Source organism: Kryptolebias marmoratus, linkage group LG20 (assembly GCF_001649575.2).
Source record: "Kryptolebias marmoratus isolate JLee-2015 linkage group LG20, ASM164957v2, whole genome shotgun sequence".
Lineage (NCBI taxonomy): Eukaryota > Metazoa > Chordata > Actinopteri > Cyprinodontiformes > Rivulidae > Kryptolebias > Kryptolebias marmoratus.
Window position 1 is genome coordinate 18,504,927 of NC_051449.1, and position 27,827 is coordinate 18,532,753.

A 27,827-nucleotide genomic window follows, 5' to 3' on the forward strand; every position below is an offset into this window, starting at 1 on the left:
CCAGTAAGAGAGTTGGAGGTTTGACTCCACCTGTATGCAGTCACACAAAACACTGAGGATGTTCCAGTAAAATTAGCAGCCATTAAAATTTGAACAGGAATATCTTTACAGTTTTTTTAGTCACATCATATCAGCAGGTGTCTGAATGTTAAAGTTATAGTTTAGTTAAGTTAAAGAGGCTGTATGATCAGTTTAAATTATGGTTCTGATATTCATGTCTTGTACAATGAATACAGTTTGTCTACTGTAGTCTAACTGCAGCTTCTGGTGCAAAGAAGAAAATCTGGTCTTGTAAGCGGATTTAAGTTTTCTATCATTTTTTTTATGTTTGCTGAGAATGAAATTTAATTAATTAAAAAATGAGTTCTGGTCAAATGGCATGATTTTACCTAAACCATAGACTAAATTTGTTTGTTTATTTATATTTATATTGGGATAAATTGTTAAATGAAAATATATCCCTAAATAAACAATATGTTGAGGTTAAAGTTGAAAACAAAAACTGTTCAACTTTTAAATTTGTGATATTTGATAATGTGTTTGTTTAAAATCTTAGAGCCATGAATAATGCATACATGTTACTTCTTTCTGATTTTTGTATTTGGGATCTTTTTGAGAAAAGAAAGTTTTGAGAAAAGTTCAGTCTCTGTTACCATGGTGATCTAACCAGGCTCAAATAAATCCTCCTGTGTGATTCTGAAAACTCAGACTTTCAGCTCATCATAGCAGCTAAAGTGTTAACCTCACTAATCCAGCCTCCTGGTAATCCACTGACCAGCAGGACCTCATGACACCTGAACTTATTTTAATAAAAGTCTGTCATATAATCATACCTTCATTTTTATTATGAGGCTTTTTATTTATTTGTTTAAGAACTCATTTGAGTAATGATTTGTTTTTTTACTCTTGTCCTTTGTGCACACCAGGAGAGACACTCTTCTACTCTGTAAGAAAGTAACTTTTACTCAAAGTAAATTTTTAATGACTCACTTCTTCACTTTTACTTGAGTAGATTTTTACATAAGTAACTTGTCAGTAAGTAAAATGTAAGCAGAGTAACTGTACTTTTACTTGAGTACATCATTTTAGTACTCAGTCCAGAAGTGGTTCTAGGTCACATGTGTCAAAGTCCGTTCCTCGGGGCCGCCCTCCTGCATGTTTTAGATTTGTTCTTGCTCTAAAACGCCTGATTTAAATGGATGATTTAAGTGGAGGTGCGTCTGGAGAACTTGGTGATTTGGTGAGGAGGTAATTAAACCATCTGAATCAGGTGTGTTGGAGCAGAAAAACCTAAAACTTCCGGGACGGTGGCACTTGGAGCCTGGAGTTTGACATCCCTGTGTATGTATTCTGATTTAGGTTCACAAGGGGATCTTATTTAACTAATTGCGTGGCTAATGAAGGTAACGGAGCTTCAAAGCACTTTAGCTACCCACTGAATGGAGGCGGCGGTAGTTCAACAGGTGTCCAGCAGGGGGCGCCGCTCCTCTCGCCACAGACAGAAACAACATGGCGGCGTCCAGTGTGTTCAGACCAGGCTTGTTCAACCATAAAGTAGCGATAGTGACCGGTGGAGGCACCGGGATTGGCAAAGCTATCTCTGCGGAGCTGCTGGAGCTCGGTGAGTCCCTCTGTGGCAGAGAGAAACAGCATTTTATATTAATTTATTTTCTCTCAGCGCAGTTTAACGTGAACGACCCCTAACTGTCAACAACCAGGTGAACTTTGATACTGTTTTTAAAGAGCTGCAAAAACCTTCAACAGCGTGAGAAATAATATGTGGAGAGTTAGGGGGTACATATTGTTTTGTTGTGACATTCAGTGCAACTTCTACTAACTTCAGATTAAAAAATAAATAAATAAAAAATCAAGATCCAGCAGTCATAATAAGATGGTTACAAAGCTGCGTTTCAGTGTGGCAGAGCTGCAGTTTTGTAATGACTGACTCCTTCTCTGCAGGCTGCAGTGTGGTGATCTCCAGCAGGAAGCATGAAAGGTTGGAGGCAGCAGCTCAGGAGATGAGACAAAAAATCCCTCCAACCAGCCCTGCAAGTGTCACCCCTGTACCGTGTAACATCCGCAACGAGGATGAGGTGAGCACACATTCAGCCTCTGATTTTGCTGCAGGTTTGTTGATCTGCTCAGCGCGCAGTGGCCTGATTTAACGCTTTTGTTTCCCGTGTTGCAGGTAAAGCATCTGGTCTCGTCGGTGCTGAAGCAGTTTGGCAGGATAGACTATCTGGTGAACAACGGAGGGGGTCAGTTCAGCAGCCCCGCAGAGCACATGTCCCCCAAAGGCTGGAAGGCTGTGGTAGACACCAACCTCACTGGAACCTTTTACTGCTGCAAGGAGGGTAAACTGAACACCTGTGTGTCTCTGTGTGTGTGTGTGTGTGTGTGTCCAAGCTCCCTGTGACAGTCCTGTTTCTGTCCGCGCAGTCTACACTGCCTGGATGAAGCAGCACGGAGGCGTCATTGTCAACATCATTGCCGACATGTGGAAAGGCTTCCCAGGCATGGCGTAAGAACTGCCTCTTTCCAAATTCACACACACACACACACACACACTCATCCTGTGCAGAAATGTCAGATTATTTTGGGACTTTTAATGATTTACCTGAACCATTATTTATATATTTTTTTTATCCAGGGTGGAATGATTATGCAGTATATATCTATGATGATTTGAAAAAAAATTGGGTGCATACGTTTAAATTTCTTATGGATTTTTTTTTTTTGTATAATCCACACAGGGTCAAAACCATGCATAAAGGCTCTATATTTGACCACTCTACTTGTCAGAATTGAAAGAGTTCATTTGATTTAGTTGGGTAAATTGGTTTCCTTGTGCTGACCCAGTTTTTAAAGCATAGTCCACAAAATCTCAGTGAGGTTGAGGCTTTGGGAAGCTTAATGTTAGCCTGATATATTTACTCAGGAAACCAGTCTTGATCAGTGTTTAGGATCATTGACCTGTTGGAACGCTTAACTGTGTTCAAGTTTTGACTTTCTAGGTGTTGATTTGAAGTCCTCCTCCTCCATTATTCTTCTATCTACTTTGTGCAATGCAACCAGAACCACAGTACGATGCTACCACCACCATGCTTGACAGTTGAAACAGTGGTCTTAGGTTTGAATGACTCACCTTGACTTCTCCAAACATACTTCTTGCCATTGTAGCCAAATGTGTAGCTCAATCTTTGTCCCGTCTGACCTGGCTTGTCCATCAAACTTCAAGGCGTCACAATTGGGGCAGGACCCAATTTTTTTTTTTTGCTTGGACGGCATCCTCTCAGTCCATGGTGATGTAAAACTGGCTACACTGTAAACAGAGACACTGGTGTTGCAGCAGTTTCTAGTTCATGGCAGGCTTGAGCTTTAGTGATTCCTGAGTTGTTCCTGAACATCTTAACCAATTTATTCTCCTCCTTAGAACTTCTCTGAGTTTCTTAGACTTTCCCATTGTTCTGACTATTGGTTAATTCAATTAGTGCTTTCATAACAAATCCTTGTCATGCAGGAAAAGAGAAACTACCAGCTGCAGTCAATCGTCATCTCTAACAAGAAGTTAATCAGCCTTGGTATTGCCAAGTTGAGAAAACTCCCTACAACCTTCAGCACCATTTATGAAAATCTTTAGGAGAATGTATGTACATATTTGAGCCTAAATGTGTAATTTTTGTCCTTGTCGTTCAGAGAAAATCCACAATGAATTCAAACTTGTTCACCCAGTTCTCGTTTATAAAAATCCTTGAAGTAGTATGCCATGTAGTTGTTTCACTTTGTGAAAAGAACAGGTAAAAAAAATCATTAAAAGCTCTAAATTAACGTAACAGTCCTGCCCATGATGGGTGTATAGAAACGTCTAACAGCGACTGTGTCTGCAATGCGTCACACTTTTTGCTACAACTGTTTGTTTCCACCGACTGACAGTCACACCGGAGCAGCGAGGGCAGCGGTGGATAACTTAACCAAGAGTCTGGCCATTGAGTGGGCGTCCTCAGGAGTCCGAATCAACGCTGTAGCGCCTGTATGTACAGGTCAGGATCAGGTCTGAAGCTTTTCAGTAATGCATCCATTTCTAATGAGTGCATTTGTTTGGTTTCAGGGGACAATCTACTCCAAAACTGCGATGGAGAACTATAAAGAGCTGGGACCACATATTTTTAAGATGTCCATTCCATTCAATCCTGCAAAGAGACTGGGAGTACCAGAAGAGGTACTATTCTCTATATTCATATACTGGAAGCTACATCTGTGTTGTAACGGGCTTCATTGTTTTTGGATGTACCATTTTGAAAGTACGAGCATGTGCTGTTTTCTTGTCTGTTGTATTTGACTGCTTTTATAAAGTTCACTGAATAAATCAAGAAGAGATTTAACCATATGTGTTAAAATTCAGATTACAGGTTTTAAATTTCACAATCTAATAAATACATGAGATCAGCAGACATTTTGACATCTGAAGCCATGTAATATGACTAAAATGCTCTTTTTCTTTGCTCAGATTTCCTCGGCCGTGTGTTTCCTGCTCTCTCCCGGTGCCTCCTACATCTCCGGTGCTACACTGAAGGTCGATGCAGGACAAAGTCTGTACCACTCACCCTGGCAGATACCTGGTTTGTACACCTTTCTAACCCAGCTGGACTTTGCCCTTTTTCCTTTAGTCAAACAGAATGTTGCTCTTTACAGTGATATTACTCTGTGTGTGTTTATGTCCAGATCACAAAGCATGGCCTGAAGCTCCAGAGGGTGAAAACCTGGATGCTCTGAAGGAACTGCTCAACCCACAAAGCAAACTTTAATTTACCTCTGTAATATGCAAAGCTCACAAAACACAGTGAGTGACGCAGAAATGCAGCTGTACATTCGCAGAGACAAAATGGCAGTTCTCTGGTTGTGAGGGTCACTGTATGTATGTATGTAGATTTTGATTCATTGTGGTAATTGTGTACAAATGTATATGTAATTGGTAGCAATGTGAGTGGGTAATGTTTGGTTACTGATTTGTAACATTAATGGCCTGAGATGTGGTGAAGGAGGAGCATAAACAGATCCTTAAGATGTTGAGATGTACTCAGTTTTTAATTTAATGCCTGTCTTACCAAGTTTTTATAGATAGATAGATAGACAGTACATTTTAGAACAAAATGCCACAAGTGCTTTACTGTCCATTCATCCATCCAACCAACTTTTACCACTTATCCATAGTCAGGTTGTCGAAGCAACATGTCCTGGAAGGCAATTTAGACATCCCTCTCAGAGATTCATAATTTCTCAGTTCTGGGTCAGCCTAATCAGATGGCCAAACCACCTCTTTTTGATGTGGAGAAGCAGCAGCTCTACTCCGAGCTCCCCCCGCATGACAGAGCTCCTCTAAGGCTGAGCCCGGCTCCTCTACAGAGGAAGCTCATTTCAGCTGCTTGTCCCAAGAATTTGTTCTTTCGGTCATGATCCAAACCTCATGGCCATAAGTGAGGGTTGGAACATAAACAGATCCTTAAATCAGGAGCTTTGCCTTTTGGCTCAGCTCCTTCTTCACCACAACAGACTGAAGCAACGCTCTCATTACTGCAGATGAGGCCTTGATCCATCAATCCACCTCCCACTCTATCCTACCATCACTAATGAACAAGACTCCCAGATACTTGAACTCCTCCGCATGAGGCAGAGACTCACCCCTGACCAGGAAGGAGCATTCCACCCGTTTCTGGTTGAGAACCATGGCCCCGAACTCGGAGGAGCTGACTCTCATCCCAGCCGCTTCACATTCGACTGTGAATTGTCCCAGTCCACAATGAAGGTCATGGCCTGAAGACGCCAACAGAACCACATTATCCGCAAAAAGTAGAGACGAGACCCTGAGAGTCCCAAGCCGGACACACTCCTCTCTTCGACTGTGCCTTGAGATCCTGTCCATGAAGACCACAAACAGGATCAGGGACATGGGACAGCCCTGGCAGGAGTCCAACCCGCACCAAGAACGAACTTGACTTTATGCCAAGGATGCAGACACAACTCCCGCTTTGGGTGTATAAGGACCAAGTGACCCCAGCACCCCCTCTGAATGCTTCGGGGGACATGCTCATAAGCGTTTTCCAAATCCAATTTAAACTGGCCTTCTTCACAAAAAATTAACAAAAAAAAAATACTAGTATCAAGATGTCTCATTCAAGGATGGAAAGATGGAAAGAAAATTTAGAAATTTGACAATTTCTAAGCAAATAAACTAAAAGGTATTTTTTGTTCACTTTGCCAACAGCAGCCGGTGTTTAATGACGGTAATAAACAAGTCAGTATGAGAAATGACAAAGTTTGATCAAACCTCAAAGATAAAGTTAGGCATAAAGTCACGCAATAAAAAAATTAAAAAATTAGCTCTGTTAAAAAGACCCTCAATGTTGTCCGAGTAGTTTAATTTCGGTGTTCGGTATAAATGTTTATTACTCGTCCCTTTGTCCTTAGAGCTCACCGTAGTTAGTCTGACGTCATCACGTTACTGCGTCCAGTGTTTTTAGCATTGCTAACGTTCGGGAGCCGAACCACCGCGGGGAGAGACGTACCGCAGCATTTGTTTCTTTACGAGTGTGCGTCATTTAAAAGTGAGTTATTTGTTCGAGTGCCTATTATTATACGTGTAGCTCAGGTACGGCGCTGAACGGCGCTGAACATTAGAACAGGAACACCTGAACACACCCAAGCAAACAAGTTCAAGATTAACAGAACATTTCTTCAAATCATCAGTTTTAATGAATGTTTTATTCTTTTCACGAACCGTTTCTCAAACTATTATCAGTCAGAAATAAACGCTGATTCTAACTGATTGAAGTGTGTTATATTTCAGAAATCCTAGATAACCCTGGCTGTGTTGTTAAAACTTGTTGATGATGTAAACAAAGTTTTAGCTGCTAACTTTAAAAGTGAAGCACCAGTGTTGGCAGAACAAGCGCTCTAACTTAGTTTTCTCTCTGAAACAGGAAGTAAACCGTGTGCAGCTGCCCCAGGTAGATGTTGAAAATCTCCCCCAAGGTCAACAAGTCGGCGGTCTTGAAGAGGACAGCCCCGAAGAGCAGCCCTTAAGTTGTCAGTGTCGAAGAGGAAAGTCCCAAAAAGGACAGTTCCAAAGAGGACGTCTCTGATTTCGACAGTCCTGAGGAGGACAGCTCTTAAGAGGACGGCTCTGAAGAGCCCCCCCCAAACTGAGGCAACATGAGCCCTGTTGATCCATGCAGTCATTTCTGAGTCACATTGATCTTCAACTTTAACGTGTGAATAATTCTGACTTAATGTAAAAAGGTTTCAAATGGTTTTTGTAAATAGTTTTGGGAAACTTTTTGGTTTTCTTCTTGTTTAGTGATAAGAAAAATGACTGCATTCATTTTAAAGTTTTTATTTGTGTGTGTGACTGAATCTCTGTAAAATGATTTATTCTTATTTAGTGTTGTAAACATTTGATATAATCTTTGTTAAGTCCTTTTTTTATTGAGTTTTAAATAACACTGAGATCAGAAGACTGAAATCAAATGGATTGTGTTAAACAGCTGTTTATAATTTTTGTTGATACAAAACTCCAATCAGTTTGTAATAAAAATTCATTCACTTATGTTTTTGTTTACTTTTTTAACTAAGCTGAGAAAACCTGTTTTAATAGAAAAAACATTTTATTATTTATTAATCATTTCTTTATTGTAGAAAATGTAAAAAATGTGACACTTTAGTCCTTTGGTTTAACTGGTTTTGTTTAACTTCACTCCTGAGTTCAGCCATTAGTTTGATGCTTTTTTGTTTTGTTTTTTGAACAAATGTTGGATGAATTCAGACGTGAGAATCCTAAATGATGGTCGGAGAATTACAAGAACAGGTTGAGGCTTCAAAAAACCTGCAGGACTTATCACATTATATGCTTTATTATCTTTTGTATTTAATAATATTTCCTTAGTGCTGCTTTAAGTCAGTAAATGATTAGGCACAAATGTTTAAAACCTTTTTGTTGCCTAAACTTTTAAACTGAGTTAGTTAACTCAAATTCACACCTAATTTAGTCTAAAAACTTCAGTTTGGGTTTGTTTGACTTGTAATATTTAGTTTTTAACAGATATTTGTAGAGAAACAGGATCAGTAAATATGCAAACAAGTGAAGCTGAATACTTTCTAAGTTTATTCAACTCCATGTTCTTTGGGATACTTTGCTTCCAAAGAGACAGATTAGTTTTCCTTTTGACTTCGGCTACTTTTTCATTTAAAGTCTAGTCCTACAACCGGACTACGATAGCATAACATGCAGCACGTGCTTCAAAAACCTGAGAAAGTTCTGTTTTCAAGAAATAAGATACAATCTAACACCTGACAGATGCATCATTAATTTCTTTTTAGCTAGTAACTCTTTGGAAATCAGCTTCTTGGTGCTAAAATAGAATTTCACGTCTCTCAAACTGTGTTACCTTTTTCATAGGTTTAAACAAAAGAAGTGAAAACAAATTGTGTCAGATTCCTGGTGGAACATTGTGCCTGAAATGGGTTCTTTGACAAGTTGTCTGTAATGAGTCGATGCAGCACTGGTTCATTCTTTGAGCTTAGGAGCCTTTTTGTGTCTGGAAAAAGTCAGAAGTGTCCTGACATTTGGAAGCCGAAATGCACAGAGTCTCTGCACCAAAGCTTCATGATTGAAGGCCGCATGCATGGTATATAAATGTGACTAGTCAAAGCAATAAGTAGTCTTAGCAGAGCAGTTTCTCCCTGTCTCTCTGGTGTATTATACTGTTTTAAATGAATGCTCTTCATGCCAGTTTTTGCATTAGATGTGTAACCTTAAAAACAGTAAGTATGTATGCTGCTGTGACAGTAGAACTAAAACTGGCTTCAGGTTTACAAGCTGCAACATTAAAATGCTGCTGAATGACTCACAACTTGTTCTTGTAATCCACATCCTCAGTTTTGGCCTCCTGACCCGAGGCTGTTTATTAAATGTAAAAGTTCAGGTGTTAAATCTCAGTGTGACAGCAGCCGTGATGAAGATGAGGCCCTTTTCAGACTGTCAGGATCTTTTTTACTGTGTACTTTGTTGCTTGCTGTTGTGGGGTGTTGTCTACATTGGCATGTATAATTTCCTGAGCCATCGGGTGAAATGGCTTTTAGGGTGAGGAAGATGACTGACTTCCTTTGTTTCATCACATACTTAAAGACGTCTGCAAGGTATCGAACTTGTGGTTAACATACTGATCACTGGTATTCAAAACTCCGGGTGGTGACTCAGGCTTGACCTTTAGTAACAGCAGGTGGTTAGGAGTCAGAGCTTCCAGGTCATTGAGGTTTGAAGAGGTGATGTTGAGAATTTTCATCACCGAACGGATTAGTCACTACCAACGACCTCCATCCAGTGGGAGATCCATCTTTGGTTTTAAATACCAGTAAGACGGCAACTATGATTATTGCTCCCAGTTCAGTGCTTTGTGATTTTGTGACTGTGAAAAGCGCTTTATAAATAATTTTTACTTGCTTACTCTTTTGACTTTTAGGTCAATGATATTTAACAATACAGGATTCCTGGGCCAATAGTCATGCGTATTGAGTAAGAAACTTGGTCCTAAAAGCCATCTTTCATTCTTCAAGAAGGCTTTTACCTGTCTGTACCCTCAAGAAAAAGGCAGATGGTTTCAGACATTCGTCAATGGACCATATCCTTTCTTACTGATGGAAATAACTATGGCTGATAGGATCAAATGTTTTCAGCAGTGCAGATTAAGAACCTTTCTTCCAAAAAGGGACATAATCAAGCATTTTAAGTACCTGCGATGTGTTGTGTATGAATTATTTCATTGTCTCTTGACTTTAACAATCTCCATATCCATGGACCAAGATCATGATCTTGATCATCAGTGTGTCTCAGAGCTGTTTTAATCACTGTGAAGAGGAGCCTCTGGCACTGACTGTTCGTGTGGGATCTCAGATCCTTGTGTGGTTGGATCATTGAAAACATTTGTAACCTGCAGGCCGACATGTTTCAGACAGATAATGGTAATAATAATCTCTTTGGCGCTTGGTGTGATTGATTCCATAGATGTCTGTGGCTTTAGCGACATTTGAGTATTTTGTCCCGAGCGACTTACCGTAGTTTTGCCGTAAAGTGTTTTAAACTGTCGTCAATTTGATTCCGGTCCCAGAGGTCACAACAAACCGCTCAGGTAAAGTAATGTCTTTAAAAGTAAATCTTTTCTTCACATTTTGTCCCACTGTCATGATTTGTGTTCAGATATTTCTAGGAGAGCAACTGTGAACAAAAATAAGTGGTGGAGCAGCTCTTTTGTGTATTGACAAATCCAGCGATTTTGTTAGCTGGTATGCTAACAACATTTAGTTTGAAAATATGTTTATTTTAAAAGAACAAATAACCATGAGTGTAAACAAGGGATTTAACACTTCAGAGACAGTTTAATACATGATCAGTCATAAAACAGGACTGGACACCGCTCTTCGAGTATGTTTATTTAGCTGTTTTGCTTTTGTCGAAATAAAATTATTCATAAAGTATCTTGAAACATATTAGTTTGATTTAACAGATAAATAGAAAAGCATGCTTTAATAAAACAAGCGAATTTTGAGATCATTAATACATTTATTAGATCAAGGGTTGAAAAAATGCGACATTATTTACCATAAAATATAAATCTCCTCTTTAATGACAGCTTTAATTATTTGAAGCTCCGATGGATTTCGGGGATTCAAAAACATGTTTTCCACAAAAAATAAGTTTTATTTCGCTTGATTAGCAGATTAGCTTTGCAGTTTGGAGCCTTGTGGACAATTTTTAAATCAAATTCAGATTGTTTTGTTTTTTGTCCTATAGAAAGGCACTTTTTGCTCTGTGGGGAATTTATTAATAACTTGATTAAAATAATAATACTTATAAAGCCTACCTTCCACAGAGGAGTGGGAACGGTGTCCAAAAATCGTATCATACACCTGTGTATGATACGATTGTGTAATGGCTGCAAGTATAATTACTGCCATCTCCCCAGGTTTTTAGCTGGTATTCAGTCTACTATAAACAAGGGAATAAACTCTGGAAATGGGCTTGTTTTATTCTGTCAGTCTTGTTTCTGAGTTTTGTTTGAAACAAGTTTCAGCTCAGTCGTTCTCTTTTACAGCCTGACCATCATGTGCCACACATGATGTGGGTTAGGGTTAGTTTCATTACCCAGTTGAAGCATTTTGTTGTTTTGATCCTTTGTTTTTATTCTTTTTTTTTAATCAGATGCAACTGTTTCTAGCCTTTCACTTCAGGCTCAACATTTTTATTTGTATTATTGCATTTAGGCCACCTCACCTCGTTTATTCTGTTGTATTTATTTATTTTTGTTTTTTCAAGGATATTAAAAGCTTTTCTTGTGTTACAAGCTGGCTGCTTACCCATAACTTTTGTGCAATCAATTTTTCTGACAGACAGCCCTTACATGATCATTATATTTACAGTACAAGAGTGAGCATCAGCTTTTGGTAAACTGAAATTCAAGTTAGAAAACAAGGTGCTCCATTTGGTTGGTGGGGATGGGGATCTGCTTATATCATTTCAAAACCTAAGCTTCTTTTAAAGTATATTGTTGTCATTCGAGTACAGAAATGCTCCTTGGGAGTTTTCTTTTCAGATAGCACACAGAAGAAAATGATTTTGCTCTAATTTTAAAGACTTTTTTTGAATAATTAAAGCTGTATTTTTTTCTGAAAATGTAATCACAAATGTGATTCTGTTTAAAAACAGACAATATAAAGAGCAAAGTTAGGTTTCTAGATTTAAAAAGAAGATTATTGGAGAATTAAACTATTGCTGACTTGTTTCTATTTATTTATTTAGTATGGGAGGTGATCACGGCCACGGCAAGCTGTCCATGCCTGACTGGCGGCAGTGGAAGGTGGAGGGAACTCCACTGGAGCGCACACAGAGGGAGCTGGCAGCAAAGGGCCTCAAGGACCCGTGGTTACGGTCAGGACTTTTTCAGCTGCGATACGTCTGACCTCTTTGTTGCAGGGAATTATTTCTGACACTGCTGCTACTTTTCTCACTCATCTCTCCCTCTCTGTCTGCAGCAATGAGGCATGGAGATTCTCTGGGGGCTTCGCCCGTCCTTTAACGATGGCGCACGTACTGCTGAAAGGATTTAAGTGGGGCTTCGGTGCTTTTGCTATTTCTCTGGCTATCGAGTATGCCATGTTTCCTCCAAAGAAAGGAGAGCACTGATCCTTACCCCTGTCTCACAACCTCAAATCTAATGTACTCCAGTTATATTCTGTATTTTTTTCCTTTAATTAAATGTCTTTTTGATCACCACTTAGATTTACTTGTTTTTTATTTATGTCACAAACTATGCATCAGTGTTTTACTGCTGCATGTCCCTTAACAGATGGATAAGGATGGAAAAGATGTCATTCATATCATCACCCTAGTCCCGCTTCTTCTTCCTGTTCAGTTTCCCGTAACAAAACTTCAGACATTTCACTGTCAGTGTTACAGAGACCAGCAGCACGGTAGCTAGAACTGTTATTACATCCAAACAGAAGTACTGGAACCAGTTGAGGTCATGGACCGCAGCTTTCAGGTGCTTCACCCCTTTATGTTTCATCACGTATTCTGTCCAGTACACTGACAGATCGAGTGGGTCAACCGGACGGTCGTTATGAATAGCTGACAGCTTCTGGACATTCTCCTTGTACCTGAACACACACAGATGGATGGAAAAAGCTGAAACAATACCAAACGATGCTGCAGTGAGGTTAATAAATAGCACACTCTCAGTACAGTTAGCAAAAGGCACACTGAGCTCCTCACCTGGTGTTATTGATGACCTCATTCAGTCCCTGCAGGAGGCTTTCTGTGGTCATAGAAGTGATGTCTAATATGACTCCTGCTCCTCTGTTTGCTATCTTATATGCATTGTCAGGCTGGTCTGCGCCTAGGGGCACCATCAACATCGGAACGCCGTGACACAAGCCCTCAAACACACCATGTGAACCAGCGTGAGTAATGAAGGCTCGAACTCCTTTGTGTGCTAACAAGAACAAAAAACAACATGTGAGACTCTGTCCTTCACTTCTAACCTGGCCTGTTACAGGATGAGCTCCAACACACCCAGTAGGTCATTCTGAGGCACCCATTTCATCATCTTCACATTGCTTGGGATGTTCTCAGCAACCTGGCCAGTGTACCTCCAGATCACCTACCGTAGTGTGAACAATTCAGGTCTTAGTTTAGGATTTGAGATTTTTTTTCTTATATAGGTGTTCTTGTACCTTCTGGGGAATCTGTCTGAAGGCATCAAGAAAGACAGAGGTGATGTCTTCTGGCAAATCTGACACCATGGAGCCCAAAGTGAACACGATAAACCCATGCTCTCCAGAGATCCACTCCTTCAAATCCTGGAAAAATGCATGCATGACCATGTCTAATGATTGTTCGGCCTTGCTGCAGGCAGGCAGTGTGATAAAACGAGAATGGAGTAAAGGTAATTGTAACCTTAATTTTTTTTTAAAAAGTGCCTTACATCAGGGAGAGGATTTCTCACTTTGCAGTTGATTCCACCAACCAGGATCATGTTGGGCATGAGGGGCCGGGGGGACTCGAGGGTGAAGTCAATCCTGAGTCAGCAGGATCAGAGGAGGAGAGGTTCTGTATTATTCTACAACTCCGAGTCAAACAAAGCTGGAACGGTTTAAAAAAAAAAAATCCTTTTAATGTTTGATTCATTGCAGACAACAAAAACTTTTTAAAACAGACTACATTAGGATAGTCTTTGTCTTCAGCAAATTAGCATTGTTGCAGTATCAAATACGCTGACCACAAAAAACACATATATTGTAAATGAACACTTTCTGTATATAAAATCACATTCAAAAAGGCTCTATTCATTTAAAAGCTACAAAACAGAAATTTTGTCCAGTGAGAGAATATTAATAAACGCGTTGCAGTAGGTTTGAACAGATATTGCACTTTAAAAGGTGAAGGCACATTTATTTAATGTTTTCTCAACCTGACTTTGTATTTAGGCACACGTTAATTTCTGCATTTCAGACCTGCAACACATCTCAAAATCTCAAATGGATCATCCTGCAAGGTCAGGTCTTTGCAAAAAGAAACAATCCAGTTTGGCTGATTTGGTCATTGAGGAAAGAGTTCACGACCCTTCCTTCAGGGCAGGGATACGCTCTACCACAGTGTAGAACAAACTGGTTCAAGAAGTCTTTTAATCCACCTGCTATTAGCATTTGATTTATTATGTTTAGCACTTGAGTTGTTTATTTAAGTTCTTTGTCTTACTGCCAGCGGTGTGTCGAATTGCCCCTTAAATCACCTTAAACCAAAATGATTTGTGACAGACCAATTAGAAGATATTAATGTTAGAAAAAAAAACATTTCAACCAGTAGAGGACAAATGTGTGACCAATTATTTCATGTATTGACAAAAAGCTGTGTCTTTGAGGAGCAAAGATGTGCAGTGGGTCTCCAGTTTGTGAACAAATACATTAAAAAACACTATTATTTTTGATTAAGAGTATTTAAATGGTATTTTTCTTTCTAGAATCCATAGTAGTAGTTAAAAGATGAAAGGATTTTGGATTCGGCTCCATGACAAAGCTGTAAAAGCGTCACCATCCCAGCTTTCATTGATGTTGGGTTGGAAATATGAACCAATTACCTGAGCAGCCAGATATCAGACTCTGACAGCACTTCCATGATGCCCACCTCCTCCTCCAGAAACTCGTGGGCTATGTGGTCAAAGTGCCAGAACATCAGCCGACAGAACAAAGGCTCCACTAAAGCCACCTGCGTGTCACAAGCAAAACATTATGACCGCTTATGCCAAAGCCCCTTGCCAGCGTTTCTGATGAAGTCCTCAGCAGAGTGTGAAATACAGACAGGGTGACAATGTGCACGAGTGGATCCGCTTGACCTGATAAAATGACAGAAGAGCTCACACACGTGCATGTGCTCACCAGAGTGTTGATGACTCTCTCCTTAAAGTTCATTTTGTCTGTGTATCCGGTAAAAAACCGAGGCACAAACGAGGCCGGGGAGGGGCAGCCTGCGGCCTTCATATCCGCTGAACACGGCGTCCCTCTCAGTAAATTAACGGTGGGGATGCCTGAAGGTGATTAACAATGGCCGCTGAGGAAACGCACAGTTTGCTCAAACACACTGAGAAGGCAGGGAAAAGGGGGGAGCTCACCTAATTTCCGAGCCACCAGTGAGCCTGTTGGCACCATGGGGTCAGTCAAGACGGCATCGAAGTTCTACGAAGTAAAAGAGGGAGAAAGGGAATCAGTAAAACTGTACGAAAGGTTTGTTTTGTTTCAGATAGACCTGTTCAGGGGTGCAGCTGCTAATGTGCGCTGCAGGACAGATTTATCCTCACTGAAAACATCTGCTGCACAAAGAAACCACAACACAAAGAAACCACAACCGCTGCCCAGCTGAAATCCTTTATCAGCCAACAATAGAAAACATATTTTCACCTTCATTTTGGTAGGCGGTTTCGTTAAAGGGCAAACATGCCACGCCTAACGTCTTTATCGGATTTGAGAGAGTAGCAAACTACCACATTATCACCCACCACCAAAGGAGAAAGGACGGTAATGTTTTTGTCTGCGTGTGTTCATTTGTCTGTTAGCAAAATATCTCATGAACCCTTAGATGGATCTTAATGAAATTCTCAGGCAGTAGTAATTAGATGAACATCTACAACTGATTGACCCCACTTAAGGTGGCCACCACGGTTAGGCGACCTTAGCTAACACTAAAATGGCTGTATCTTGGTCAGTTTTACAGATATTGAGTTACAGTTTGGTGTGGTAGTAGCTGAGAGTCATCCTCAACACATACTCTGAGCGCTACAGATCTCATGAGATCACACGTAACGTTATTTGCAAGGTTTGACCAAAACGGCTATAACTCTGTTCGGCAGCACCTATAGGCACCGTGGAGTGTCGTGCATCTCAGCTGTGTCTTCAAAAAGTAGTTTAGTCACCCTGCACTGACTGTCACAACAAAAGGCGCACAAATTCAGTAAAATCTGCCAAGTCTGAACTTCAGCTCGTGTTTCTGTCTCGTTTCTGCGCTCACCTGCTGAGCCAGATGAGCGATGAGGCTGCTGTTGAACAGCAGGCTCTCTGCAGTGGTGTGAAGGAAACCCGCAACCCTCTGGACCTGACTCAGTCGTTTCTTGATCTTCTCCATGAAAGGCTGTGCAGATTTCTCCATGACGTCCTTGTGCGACGACATCACATAGTCCATGTGAGCCTTGTCATACGGGACAGGGAAGGTGATGGTGTCGTAGTGTTTCCCGGGGCCCATCCGTATGCTGATCTCCGGTATGATCACGGTGACCCTGTGTCCACGCTTACCTATTTCCTGAGCGATAGCTTTTATGCCCACCCAGTGGCTCCCATCCATGGGCACCACCAGCAGCTTACCTGAAAAACCTGGAGCAGAGCTGCTTTTGGCAGGAAACCCGTCGGTCTCTTTAGCCGTCTTTGTGTTTGCAGAGTTGGGGTTTTCTGCCACAGATCCCCTCGGCTTGTCTTTGGCCCCTCTCCCCTCTGTAGCCATGTTCAGAAGCAAAAGTGCAAACACCACGGCTCTCCTCATTATTCTTTCCTGTGCTCTAAATCCAACACAGAGAAAACAATGCAGCAAGAAAAAAGAAGTAGGAAATCTAGTTTTTTTTTGCTTTCACCCCTCCCCATGTCCTCTCACCGGCCTGCTCAAGTTCCTCGATGAATTAGCAGGATTGTGTGTGTTCAAAGTCCTCACAAAAAGCCCAGCGACTATTCTGCTCTCCAGTGTCAGTAGAGCCAGAGGTTGGCAGAGCCAGTTCTTTAGTTACTGAGTAATTTCATTTACTGCCCTGCACATTAAAGAAAATGCATTGTCACCTCTCACATTTGACCTGAGAGCTGGGAAAGAGTTCACTGGGGGAAACGGTGGTGTTTATATAAGGCACAAAAGTTCCCCAAAGAAGAAACTAAAATGGGTTTCCGACGCAAAAATCCCACTTTCCCACCAATCCCACTTTCCACTCATTTTATTCCAGTAAAAACTGATTACAATATTGTTTATAAAGGAAAAAAAAAGACATCCTTTTGAATTGCACAGTAGGACTGGAAGCATGGATCATCTTACAGCAAAACGGCCCATGGTTTGAATCTTATCTGGGATTTTTTCTGTGTGGAGTGTGAATGTTTTCCTTCTGCACGTGGGGGTTTTTCCTCTCTTCGGGTACTTTTGGTTTAATTTTTTTTTGTTTTTGTTTTTTTGTTGTTGAACTGGTGCCCTGGGATCGGCTTCAGCGTCTCCCCTCACCCCACCTGCGATCCTTAAAACAGCAAATCAATACAAAAAAAAAAGGAACGAGTGAATTGTGAAACGAACTTTGGTTCGGCTTATCTTTCACACTAAAACTATGCCAAACACAGATTATGAATCATAACTGTAATAGTTTGTACTTATTGGTGAATAAACTCTTTTATAATAATCAAATTGTTCTCAATGTGGCTGCTTTATTTTTATTTTTTTTAAGTTACACTTTGAATTACATATTTAGTGCTTATCGTGTCTATTTTAAACCCTTTACCAGACAGAGATGAGGAAGAGTCATCCTACTCCTGCTTGGTCTCTGGAAATAGCTTTATACTAAACAAAACAGCATCTACAGTGGCCCTTCTCAGTGAAAATAGGAGGAGTTTTTTTATCTGCATTTAATGATTAACTAAGCACTTTCACCCTTTATTTTCTATTCATTCAAAGCCCAGAGGAAGAAAATCTATCATCTCGAATATGCAGCACTGCAGCTGTTTGGGGGAAACTAACTTATCATAAATGCAAACTGGACGGACACATTTCAGACACATTTTGTTGTAATGTTTTAATCCTGATTTTCTCCTTATTGCCTCCTTAATTGCCCCGATTCTGCAGGTTGATTTTGAAATAACTCCTAACGTGTGTGTGTGTGTGTGTGTGTGTGTGTGTGTGTGTGTGTGTGTGTGTGTGTGTGTGTGGGGACTTACGTGTCTGCTTGTGCATTCAAACATATTTTTAGAAAAATTAAAACATAGTTAAAAAAATATCATATAAACACACTTCACAGGTAACTAGATCATGGTATTTTAATGAGATTTGGTTCAAGTTTGCACTCTGTTTACAGATGTAAACATCCTTATAATGCATAAACTATTATCATTTTACTCTGCATCTATTTGCATATCCTTTCTTAAATATAATAGTTTAGGTGTGTGACCTACTGTAGCTTGAAAAATGTGGCCCATTTTATCCACCTGTTTGAGTTTAAACAGCTCGGTGTGTTTAATTTAAGAAGTCTTGATAATAGATTTGGCGATATATTTAGTTTTGTTCATAATCTTTTGTCAGAACAAAACTATGCTGCTTATTAGTAAGAAGTTAAATCTGATTGACCTTCACTATAGACCAGTCAAAACCATTGTTAATGACATCCGGGGTTGTAGGTGTGCAAAATGAGCTTATCTTTTTGATTTGAAATGTTTAAATGGGTATAATGTTCCAGCCTTGTTTGGCCCATTCCCATCTAATATTTATAGACAGCTGCTTTTAAATCGTTTTCTACAAACTACCAAAAGCAACAAAGCTAGAAAGCCCAGGTAAATTTAAACAACAAACCTGAGCTGGAGTTCAAAACTAATATAATTTATTATCATTTCATCTGTTCTCCACGCGGTGGCGTCAGTGTCGCTTCTCTTTATTTTGGTCGCAAGTCGCAGGTCTACAGGTGGAGAAGTGGAGCTCCAGGGCTGGAGGTCGGCTCTCTGAAGCCCTCCTGTCTCCTCGCGCATCTTCCGGTGATAAACTCGTCCTCGTGCGAAGTGTCAGAGGAGGTCCGCACGAGCCAGTAAGTTAGCGGCTGTATTTCTTTGATTTTATTTTTCTCCTCCTCCGTTTTTACCTGTTAAATCGGCAGCTACGAGCATGTCGGGGGAGGAAACCTGCACAGGAACAGATGCGGAGTAAGTTGACATCAGGGCCGAGCTTCAGCCGCGAGTTAGAAACTCTCCGCCTCGTTTTGTTGTTTGTTTTTAGCCTCAAATGCTAACTGGTTAGCCCGGATGCTAAAGCTAGCTAACCAGAAGTGTTGGGTGTCGGGTTAGATTTAAGCCCACGTTACCAACTTTAAGACTTCCTGAGCCACACGAAGGGGAACTTAGGTGTGTTTTAATGTGAATGCAGCCGCTTGATTTAGTTAATTTTGTCATTATTGCTGCTAAATTTCAGACTCATACGGGATCTGAGGTCTCATGCAAACGCAGATTGTGTGAAGGGCCATTTCACTGATTTTTTATTATTATTATTGCATCCGCAACGAGAATACACACAAGATTTACAAAAACATAAAAAGTTTTAATGTTTTGAACTGAAATTCTTTAATGAAATGCTTAAAAACCGTCTCTTTTTTTGTATTTTCACAAACAGAGTGAGTGTTTCACATTTCAGAAACTATAAAAGCAATCTGATCCAGGCTTGACAATTTGAACTAGAGCTGATGCAAGGTGGTCTTAACTAAAGAATTCAGTAAAACTGTCCTTTACCCGACTGACAAATCCAAAGCTAACCTCATCATCCTGTTCAAAACATAGTTTTTGTGTTTTGTGTGGCCATGTGATGTCATAATTATTAGATGGATGACCACATTCACATTAAAATGTCATTTTTTTAATGGAACATATATCTTAAAGCAACCTGTAGTTTAGAAAACACAAATAATTATTACCTTTTGATTTCCAGGACTTCCGTAATATACAGAGTAAGGATTTTGGTTATAGTGAACTACTCCTGATTCACTAAATATTGTTTAACAACTTTTCAGTACATCATGTGACTACTAACAGACAGCAGAAGACTACGTTTCGTAAACTAAACTGTGTTGTGTTTCATTGTTTCGGATATCTGTCAGTGATGTGTTGTCTTCAAATCTTGCAGATATGCTGCAGATGACTTGGATTTATTCTCTCATTCCATGTCTATAAAGATTGAATTTTACAGGTAAGGTGATGAGGAATACGAATAAAAGCAACACCAACCAGTGCAAATGCTCTTTTAGATCATCTGTGTTTGTTTTTTGTTTTGTTTTGTTGTTTTTACTCAGAGCAAGCTGTCACATAAAAAAAAAGTATAACTTCTCATGAATGCTATTCTCTTCCACAGATGTTTTGAGTATAAACTAAAGTGGAACAGGCCCATGTCTCCCCAGCGGTCCTTCAGACTATCTAAGAAGTCAGTCCAGAAAAGTCCCATGCCAAATCAAGACGTGTCCCCGGACAAACCGAGAAGTCGGACGGAGAGGACACGGCTGCAGAATGCCAGTGACTGCGAGGTTGACAAAGATGACAGGAAGGACTTGATCGACCTCATCAGCAGCACCGAGGGAGGTGCTGTCGAGGTAGTCGATTACGGACTGGATGAGTCCGATGAGGACCGTGCCTCTGACTGCAGTAGCGTAGCTTCTGGGCCCTCCGTCCTCCGTCACACCACCTCCAAAAGGCCGAAGTCCTCTCAGGCTCTGTGCCCAGCCTGCCGTGAACTCTACCAGAGGGCAAAGAGAACAAAAGAGCCCATCAAAAACAAACTCCTAGAAAATGGTTAGCACGTGACACTAACTGAGCACTTCCCAGTGGCAGCACCAAACGAAGATGTTTTAAACAGAACTAAGTGAATGCGCTAAAAACTGGAGAAATTGCACTTTCTGTGAAAGTGCAGTCTGATCTCTGAGTCCTGAATGAATTTGATGAAGTTTGATTTAAAAGCGAGTCCTGTTTTACTTGCCTAAGCAATTTGAAACATGAGTAATACCAATTAAATGAAAACTAATATTCATTTTCTTGATCAAAAATTTAAAAAACCCATTTAATGCTCCATCTCAATACAACCTAAGTGTCTTTTTCCCTCTTCAGATCCCAAGTCTCTGGCATGTGACCAGTGGGTGCTCATCAAAAGATTTAGGTCCAGAAAGCTGCCGACTGCGAGACTGTAAGGCCAGTTTGCATTCAGTATGAGTTTGGTTGCTGCTTTTATTTTTGTGGAACATCCAGATTTATTGCACTTGTGTTGTTTTTGTTTTGTCAGGAAGTCTTTGAGTGACGTACAGCTGGGTAAGGGAGCCACTTTGACACCTGGAGAGTCCCCGGTCTGCTCAAGGCTGCACATTTTCCTTCAGAGGTAATGAGTCGGTGCACGTTTCAGCTCGTTCACTCGGTCTTCGTGTCAAATGTCTCATGATGCGTTACTGCGGCAGGAACCTCAGACGGGTCAGGCAGCCAGCGAGGAAGGAGAGGAGGAGGAGGAGGAACAGGATGAAGAGGAGAAGAGATGGTTCTCAGGGTTGTCGTGTCGCTAAGCAGCAGCGGCTCCAAAGCAACAGCCGCCACGTGGAGGAAAACTCGGACAGCTGTTTTAGCAGCTGCGCCGGTCCTGGAAGACGTAGCGACCCTAAAACGGATAAGCGGGCCGATCCGGAGCTGACCGTTGTGAGCACGCCCTCGTCGGCTGCCCCGAAACCGTCGAAGCCGGCCGAAGTTGGATCCGGGCAGAAAACGCAGAGGAAGACGCGCAGCTTCAGAGAGCTGCTCGCTCAGTTGCGAGGCAGCAGCAGCATGATCGTCAGGGAGAAACGTTAGCGAGGCTCAAACTGAGCTGGGGCGCAGAAATTTAGGAACTGAAAGCTCGTGGTTTCATTTGTGGCGTTTTGTCAGGTCGCTGGTGTTCAGCCTGACTTTTGTTCTGTTCTGTTTTGTTTTTAAACCTGAAGTTAACTGAGGATATATTATTTTTACATTTCCCAGGAAAGTTATGTTTTATTTAAAAATGTCAAAACAGAATTCAAAATTTCACGCAACTAAACAACTGTAAATAAATGTTTTTGTTTCTGCTTAGGTTTTACCACTTGCCGTTAATGTTTTAGACATTTGCATCAGTTGTTGTCCTGCAGTACGAGTAGAGTTGTCTCAGGTAAATGTTCTAATAGTCAAAACTCTTAAGATTTGTTTATTTTTCCTCACAAAGCAACTCACCAAGGAATTTGAGCTCAAAGACTTTCAGAAGATGTTTCAATAAATCTGTACTGTTACAAAACATCGTTCAGACTGTTGTTCACAGTGGAATAAAACTAATAAAAGCCAGGATATTTACTCTCTCTTTACTGTCTTTAAAAAACACTTGCCTTTGTAGCGTTGCTTTTAAACTGTCTGACTTAGGTCAAACTTTTTTATTTTTCTTCCCACAAACGACTCTCAATATTTAGCTGTAATTTTGTTCCGTTCCTCCTGACAGAATTGGTGGAACTGATATAAAGATTCATTCTGTATATGTTTAAATTATTATATTTAGAATCCGTATATCCCACGTATGCATTGTAGGTGGTAGGTTGTAGACAGAAGTTATGTTATAGAAACAACTAAATCGTAGAAAAGATAGATGCTATTTTCTAAAAGTCCACTTGGTGGTGCTGTCTCAAGCATGCTTCCACATCCAGTGTTTGGTAACCTGTCCAGCAGGCGGCAGGAGGCCAGGTGTAGCCTGAACAGGTTGGTCCACTTAGAGACAACCATACTCACTTATAAGTACAGCTAAGGGCCTTTTGTAGTCACCAATTAACTTAACATGAATGCTTTTGGACTGTGGGATGGTGAGAACACCCACACATGCACAGAGACAACATGCAAACTCTACTCCCCAACTGAGTTTTAAACTCAAGACCTTTTTTTTTTATCCTAATGGCAGCATCTTCACCCTCCAGACCACTCAGATCAATCAGTTTTATTCTTCATGTAAACACTGTTACGCAGCGGATTGTTTTCTGCATTGCGGCAGTAAGTTGTCTAAGTTACATACGGAGAGGCATGCAGAGGAAGCACTACATAAGTGAGTGAGTCAAGCCAAACTTTATAAATCACAATTTATCTCTAAAGCAGCCAAATGTGTTGTCCAACAAGCCAAAAAAAGTACAGACATATATAAATATATTCGTATATGCACTCGAGCATCAAAAAAGTGTTAATATAACTACAAAAACAATAAAAACCTAATCATGTGCATTCTCAAATAGGAGCAGTTTTACCCTTTTCATAAAAACATTCACACTGGGGGCTGGCTCTCAGATATAAAGGCAGTGTGTTTCATTTCATTGGAGTATAAATACAGAAAGCAGCTTCGCCTGGTTTGGAAACGGGACGAGGTGGGACTGAGTTATCACGGTCTGCAGACCTGAGTGGGTGCATAACTAATTAACATGTCTTTTATACACTGAGGTGCACTTAGAGTACTTCCTGAGTCACTTTATCCCTTTAAGCACAGAGAACTGAGATGAGCTGCAACTCTCTGTCTCTGAGTTTTTGCACCTAAAAAACTCTATTGTTTCTGTTGAAACTATTGTTTCTGGTTTCCTCTTTGTTTTGTGGTAAAAAGCGTTATAACGTTCATGCGTTAATATAATTTGTGCATTGTGGAAGCGATGGAGAAGGCCACTTTTTGCTCGTGTTTGACTTGTCGCAGCCATAGATGCAGGTGAATATCATCAACAGAGAAGCCTCAGAGCCAACGCACGCAGTAACCAGTGTCCAGTTCGGTTTCAATTCAATAACGTGATCATTTGCAACTAAATCTCAGCTTTACTGAGATGATCAGATACAGCATTTGTTTTAGCCTCAGTTAAGATCAATGCAGAACTTATGTGTAAAGTCGTCTCTGGAATCCACTAAAATTAGAGCTTTTTTTTGTTTGTTTTACGTTTTTTTCTTCTTTTTTTTTTTCCAAACTGCAGAGGTTTGTCCAACAGTGCCATGTTTTAAGATTTCTGTGCAGATACAGTGAACGTGGAGGAAAGGGTGTGGAAAGTAGGAAGCAGATAAGGAGCCGGGGGGGGGGGTTCTTGTGACAGTTTTCTTAAAAGTTTGTTTTCGGAGTGGTTTTGCTGTTTGCTCATGGGATTAGAGGATTGGGAGAAGATGGAGGTTTACAGTCAGAGCAGGGTCAGGGAATGTGTCTGCTGAGACACTTGAGTCTGCATCACATGCAGATGACAGATAAGGATTTTATCCATTAATAAAACAAGCAGATTACAAAATCCTAAGACTCTGTTTATCAGATGATATCATTTTTTATAATCACTCTCGAGGTGACGAACATTATTAAAACATGCAAGCTTTATTTGTTAGACCACCTAACATTGAGTTTGTATTTTAAGTAGTTTTTCAACATACGGTTGTTGTCAGAAGTTTAAATTCACTCTTCGTGGGCATGAATGTCATGTTAATTTGAGCTTTTAATGCTTTATTTGAACTGTTCTTTTTTTCAGGGTGGAATAATTCTACAACATGCAACTTTATTTTTTAAAACAAGAGTTGCGTGCGTGAGTCTGAATTTATTGTGGCTTTACTCTAATCGACACAGGGTAGAAATTATACATTCAGACTCAAATATGTGCATACATTTACCTAAATCTTTTAGCAATTGGTGCTGAAGGTTCAAGACTTTTAAGTCTTTTAACTTGACAAGACCGAGGCCATACCTTCATTTTAATGGTTATTGTTGACAGCAGCTAGTAGTTTTTCTTTTTCTTAGTAGAATAAAAAAGATTTGTTTGTCAACACTTATTGGATTTTACAGTACTTAGAACAATAGGAAGATACAGAGAACTCGGTGAAGAAGGAGAACTGCAGATTTACACAATTTGTCTTTCAGAGCTATTTAAATAAAGCTTCAGATTCAACATTATCAGTTCAAATGATTGTACATAAGTACAAGTTATCTGGATGTGTCTCCGCTTTACCAAAGTCTGGGCGAAGACCCAAACTGTTCCACTCAGAAACTGAGTAGGACATTCAGGAACAACCAGGAACCACCAGGACTGAAGCCTTTTATGAACTAGTAACCAGAACCAGTGTTTCTGTTCACAACAAAACCTGTTTTACATCACCATGAACTGAGAGGACTCCGGTTTCCTCCCACAGACCAAAAACATGCATGTTAGGTTAACCAGTAACTCTAAATTATCCCCTAGGTGGGAGTGATGGTCATTTGTCTCTGTGTGTCCCTGTGATGGACTTGCAACCTGTCCAGGGTGTCCCCTGCCTCTCGCAGAGCGAGGACCCCAGCTCCCCTGTGACCTGAAAAGGAAAAGCGGGTAAAAGAAATTCAACGGATGGATGGAAAACTGTCTACTTTAATAAAAAAGTTCACATTTTAAAGGTAAAGATTGCTCACAGCCCTTCTCCATGAAGTTACATTTTTAATCCAAATATTCGTTTACTCTCAGATAGAAGTCACACTGATTCCATAAAGACAGACGTGATGCTTCGCTGACAGAGATCAGAGTGTGTTTACCAGAACTGAGCAGAGGAAGGCTGATATTCATCTCACATTTATTTACAGAATATAACACCCCGTTTCTCGTAGGTCTCTCTCTCTCTCTCTCTCTCTCATGCATGTTCATGTGTACATGCTTTCATGCATCATATAAAATAGTGACGCACATATGTTCACTGTCCAGTCTGAGCTAAATATATGTCTGCTTGTCCTGATTTAACCAAGCAAGAAGTTTGGACACACACACACACACACACACATTGTTTGTTTCTCATTGGCTCTCCTTCCTATTGCCAATAGACCCGAGTGACAACAAACCAGAGGTCTCAGGGGCTAAAACAATTCAAACAGCACACACGCAACAAGGCAGTATCCTGTGATAGATCTACTATCAGCAGCTGACACCTCGAAAACAGGAAAAGCATTTCAGCAGGCGCACAGATGCGCTGGTGTGTTTGGGGAGGAGCTTGAACGGATTTATAAAAACCCCTCAGACTGAGATCTCAGCTTCACTCTGCCAAGAAAGGAGGAGGACCTTCTTCAACATGTCGTACTATGAGGTAAGATGATCTAGTCGAGCGTGGAAGTGTCATTAAAACATCTGTAGTTGGCTTTTCCTTCATCATCATCTATCATCTATCTCCAGCATATCGTCTTCGACTATGACGCCAACGACACAGGTTCTGGTTCTGGCTCTGGATCCGGGGAGGAGGGAGCGGACCTGGAGGAGCCCTGTGGTGTGGAACACATAATGACGGCAGAGCTTCAGCGGGTCTTCTTGCCTGTGGTCTACTCCCTGATCTTCATCCTGGGCATCACAGGGAACGGCCTGGTGGTCATGGTGCTGGGCTGCCAGCGCAGGTGAGACCCCCTGGAGGAGGACTGATGGTGGGGGCTTTGGCTCCAGTGAGCGTCTGAGCTGAGTGCATGACCGGATTCTGTCTTTTCCACAGGTCCAAGTGCAGCCTGACGGACCGATATCGCCTCCATCTCTCTGCTGCTGATCTGCTCTTTGTTCTGGCGCTGCCGTTCTGGGCAGTGGACGCTGCCCTGACCGACTGGCGTTTCGGAGCAGCCGCCTGCATCGGTGTTCATGTGATCTATACCGTCAACCTGTATGGCAGCGTACTCATCCTGGCATTCATTAGCCTGGACCGGTACCTGGCGGTGGTCCGGGCCACAGACACCAACAGTGGAGGGCTGAGGCAGCTGCTGGCTCACAGACTGGTGTATGTAGGTGAGTAGCAGCAACTGGCCTTCGCTCCTGTCTTCTCTCCTGCTGTCTCTGACCTCTGTTTATCTTCCTGCACTCTTCAGGTGCGTGGTTGCCTGCAGGACTTCTCGCCGTGCCGGATCTGGTCTTTGCCAGAACTCAGGAAGGAGGAGAGGGCTCCACTGTGTGCCAGCGCCTTTACCCTGCAGAAAGTGCTCCCATCTGGGTGGCAGTCTTCCACCTTCAGCTGGTCCTGGTGGGTCTGGTGATCCCCGGTTTGGTTCTCCTCGTGTGCTACTGTGTCATCGTCACCAGACTGACCCGAGGCCCGCTGGGGGGGCAGAGGCAGAAGCGGAGGGCAGTCAGGACTACTATCGCATTGGTACTCTGCTTCTTCGTGTGCTGGCTGCCTTACGGAGTGGGCATCTCTGTGGACGCCCTGCTGCGGCTAGAGGTCCTGCCTCGGAGCTGCAGGCTGGAGGCCGCTTTAGGGATGTGGCTGTCGGTGGCTGAGCCCATGGCGTTCGCACACTGCTGCCTGAACCCGCTGCTGTACGCCTTCCTGGGGGCCGGGTTTAAGAGTTCAGCCCGCAGAGCCCTGACTCTGAGTCGGGCCTCCAGTTTAAAGATCTTACCCCGGAGACGCCCTGGGACTTCCACAACCACCGAGTCCGAGTCCTCCAGTTTACATTCCAGCTAGTTGTGCTTTTGCTTCTTTTGTGCTGTACATATTGTAAAATACACTCAAGAAAGTTAACAGAAAGATTGAGAGAATATGAGGAGCAGTCTGCTGGTCCATGACTTCTTCTCTGTGGAAGTTCTAGTGTAAATACTGTTGATATATGGTTGTTTTTTTTACTGCTGTACATGTTTTGAATAAAATGTGCAAAGTACTCATACATGTGAAAGTGATTTTTCTTCTCTTCTTCCTGACTGAAACAGTGTGAATTCCTGGCCTCCACGTCTAAATGCAGCCCTCTCTGGCCCTGATATAAATCTTATTTTAACTTCCACATGAACCGATTTCAGACAAGTAAAAAGCTCACTAATGAGATAAGGGATGAAAGAGTTCATTAGTTTTATCGCTAAAAGAAAAAAACATAAGAAGGGCATAAGAAGAAAAACAAGCATGGATCGAATGTATTTCTTCCTAACTGTCAGTCAGTTGCTGACATGTTTTGTGGGACAGTGATTTATTTTAAAAATTACAACAATCACTTCCAAAGCGAATGTTTAACCTTA

General features: G+C 41.3%; 5 protein-coding genes across 7 annotated transcripts; 4 read left to right on the forward strand and 1 right to left on the reverse strand.

The window, feature by feature from the left end:
* Positions 1–1,468: 1,468 nt before the first annotated feature.
* On the forward strand, positions 1,469–7,603 carry pecr (peroxisomal trans-2-enoyl-CoA reductase). 2 transcript variants are annotated; one of them, XM_017420176.3, is made up of 9 exons: positions 1,469–1,621; positions 1,960–2,093; positions 2,189–2,354; positions 2,440–2,521; positions 3,934–4,030; positions 4,109–4,219; positions 4,508–4,619; positions 4,723–4,840; positions 6,978–7,603. In XM_017420176.3, the coding sequence occupies exons 1-8, from the start codon at positions 1,510–1,512 to the stop codon at positions 4,803–4,805; spliced, it is 897 nt and encodes a 298-aa protein (XP_017275665.1). In that variant the 5' UTR covers positions 1,469–1,509; the 3' UTR covers positions 4,806–4,840; positions 6,978–7,603. The 2 variants fall into 2 exon arrangements, with proteins under 2 accessions (XP_017275665.1, XP_017275664.1); XM_017420175.3 differs by lacking the exon at positions 6,978–7,603 and having other exon boundaries at positions 1,471–1,621; positions 4,723–5,070.
* Positions 7,604–10,048: 2,445 nt separating this feature from the next.
* On the forward strand, positions 10,049–12,326 carry ndufb3 (NADH:ubiquinone oxidoreductase subunit B3). The gene is made up of 3 exons (XM_017420162.2): positions 10,049–10,181; positions 11,849–11,977; positions 12,082–12,326. Exons 2-3 carry the CDS (start codon positions 11,850–11,852, stop codon positions 12,230–12,232), a joined length of 279 nt encoding a protein of 92 aa, XP_017275651.1. The 5' UTR covers positions 10,049–10,181; position 11,849; the 3' UTR covers positions 12,233–12,326.
* Positions 12,324–16,874, reverse strand: LOC108238213 (UDP-glucuronosyltransferase 1A1). The gene is made up of 10 exons (XM_017420160.2): positions 16,742–16,874; positions 16,109–16,649; positions 15,216–15,279; positions 14,983–15,131; positions 14,685–14,812; positions 13,533–13,626; positions 13,282–13,407; positions 13,121–13,208; positions 12,821–13,040; positions 12,324–12,705 (listed from the first exon to the last, which is right to left on the reverse strand). The coding sequence occupies exons 2-10, from the start codon at positions 16,631–16,633 to the stop codon at positions 12,435–12,437; spliced, it is 1,665 nt and encodes a 554-aa protein (XP_017275649.1). The 5' UTR covers positions 16,634–16,649; positions 16,742–16,874; the 3' UTR covers positions 12,324–12,434.
* A 1,874-nt stretch (positions 16,875–18,748) lies between these two features.
* si:ch211-227n13.3 lies at positions 18,749–22,197 on the forward strand. Of its 2 annotated transcripts, none has more exons than XM_017420193.2 (6): positions 18,749–19,023; positions 19,994–20,056; positions 20,219–20,652; positions 20,965–21,040; positions 21,137–21,229; positions 21,306–22,197. In XM_017420193.2, the coding sequence occupies exons 1-6, from the start codon at positions 18,986–18,988 to the stop codon at positions 21,685–21,687; spliced, it is 1,086 nt and encodes a 361-aa protein (XP_017275682.1). In that variant the 5' UTR covers positions 18,749–18,985; the 3' UTR covers positions 21,688–22,197. The 2 variants fall into 2 exon arrangements, with proteins under 2 accessions (XP_017275682.1, XP_037828953.1); XM_037973025.1 differs by lacking the exon at positions 18,749–19,023 and adding an exon at positions 19,070–19,221.
* A 3,664-nt stretch (positions 22,198–25,861) lies between these two features.
* On the forward strand, positions 25,862–27,482 carry LOC108238272 (C-X-C chemokine receptor type 4-like). Its single transcript, XM_017420238.3, has 4 exons — positions 25,862–25,932; positions 26,019–26,233; positions 26,326–26,609; positions 26,690–27,482. Exons 1-4 carry the CDS (start codon positions 25,918–25,920, stop codon positions 27,283–27,285), a joined length of 1,110 nt encoding a protein of 369 aa, XP_017275727.1. The 5' UTR covers positions 25,862–25,917; the 3' UTR covers positions 27,286–27,482.
* Positions 27,483–27,827: the final 345 nt, after the last annotated feature.

Excerpts from the sequence above, each read along its gene's own strand:
- pecr (XM_017420176.3), top strand. The coding sequence starts at position 1,510 with ATGGCGGCGTCCAGTGTGTTCAGACCAGGCTTGTTCAACCATAAAGTA. Across the intron at positions 1,622-1,959 it reads TGCGGAGCTGCTGGAGCTCG|GCTGCAGTGTGGTGATCTCC; the intron begins GTGAGTCCCTCT and ends CCTTCTCTGCAG. Across the intron at positions 2,094-2,188 it reads ACATCCGCAACGAGGATGAG|GTAAAGCATCTGGTCTCGTC; the intron begins GTGAGCACACAT and ends CCCGTGTTGCAG.
- ndufb3 (XM_017420162.2), top strand. The coding sequence starts at position 11,850 with ATGGGAGGTGATCACGGCCACGGCAAGCTGTCCATGCCTGACTGGCGG. Across the intron at positions 11,978-12,081 it reads CTCAAGGACCCGTGGTTACG|CAATGAGGCATGGAGATTCT; the intron begins GTCAGGACTTTT and ends CTCTGTCTGCAG.
- LOC108238213 (XM_017420160.2), bottom strand. The coding sequence starts at position 16,633 with ATGAGGAGAGCCGTGGTGTTTGCACTTTTGCTTCTGAACATGGCTACA. Across the intron at positions 15,280-16,108 it reads TCGCTCATCTGGCTCAGCAG|AACTTCGATGCCGTCTTGAC; the intron begins GTGAGCGCAGAA and ends TTTACTTCGTAG. Across the intron at positions 15,132-15,215 it reads ACTGGTGGCTCGGAAATTAG|GCATCCCCACCGTTAATTTA; the intron begins GTGAGCTCCCCC and ends AATCACCTTCAG.
- si:ch211-227n13.3 (XM_017420193.2), top strand. The coding sequence starts at position 18,986 with ATGTCGGGGGAGGAAACCTGCACAGGAACAGATGCGGA. Across the intron at positions 21,041-21,136 it reads AAGCTGCCGACTGCGAGACT|GAAGTCTTTGAGTGACGTAC; the intron begins GTAAGGCCAGTT and ends TTGTTTTGTCAG. Across the intron at positions 21,230-21,305 it reads CTGCACATTTTCCTTCAGAG|GAACCTCAGACGGGTCAGGC; the intron begins GTAATGAGTCGG and ends TTACTGCGGCAG.
- LOC108238272 (XM_017420238.3), top strand. Across the intron at positions 26,234-26,325 it reads GTGCTGGGCTGCCAGCGCAG|GTCCAAGTGCAGCCTGACGG; the intron begins GTGAGACCCCCT and ends TCTTTTCCACAG. Across the intron at positions 26,610-26,689 it reads TCACAGACTGGTGTATGTAG|GTGCGTGGTTGCCTGCAGGA; the intron begins GTGAGTAGCAGC and ends TGCACTCTTCAG.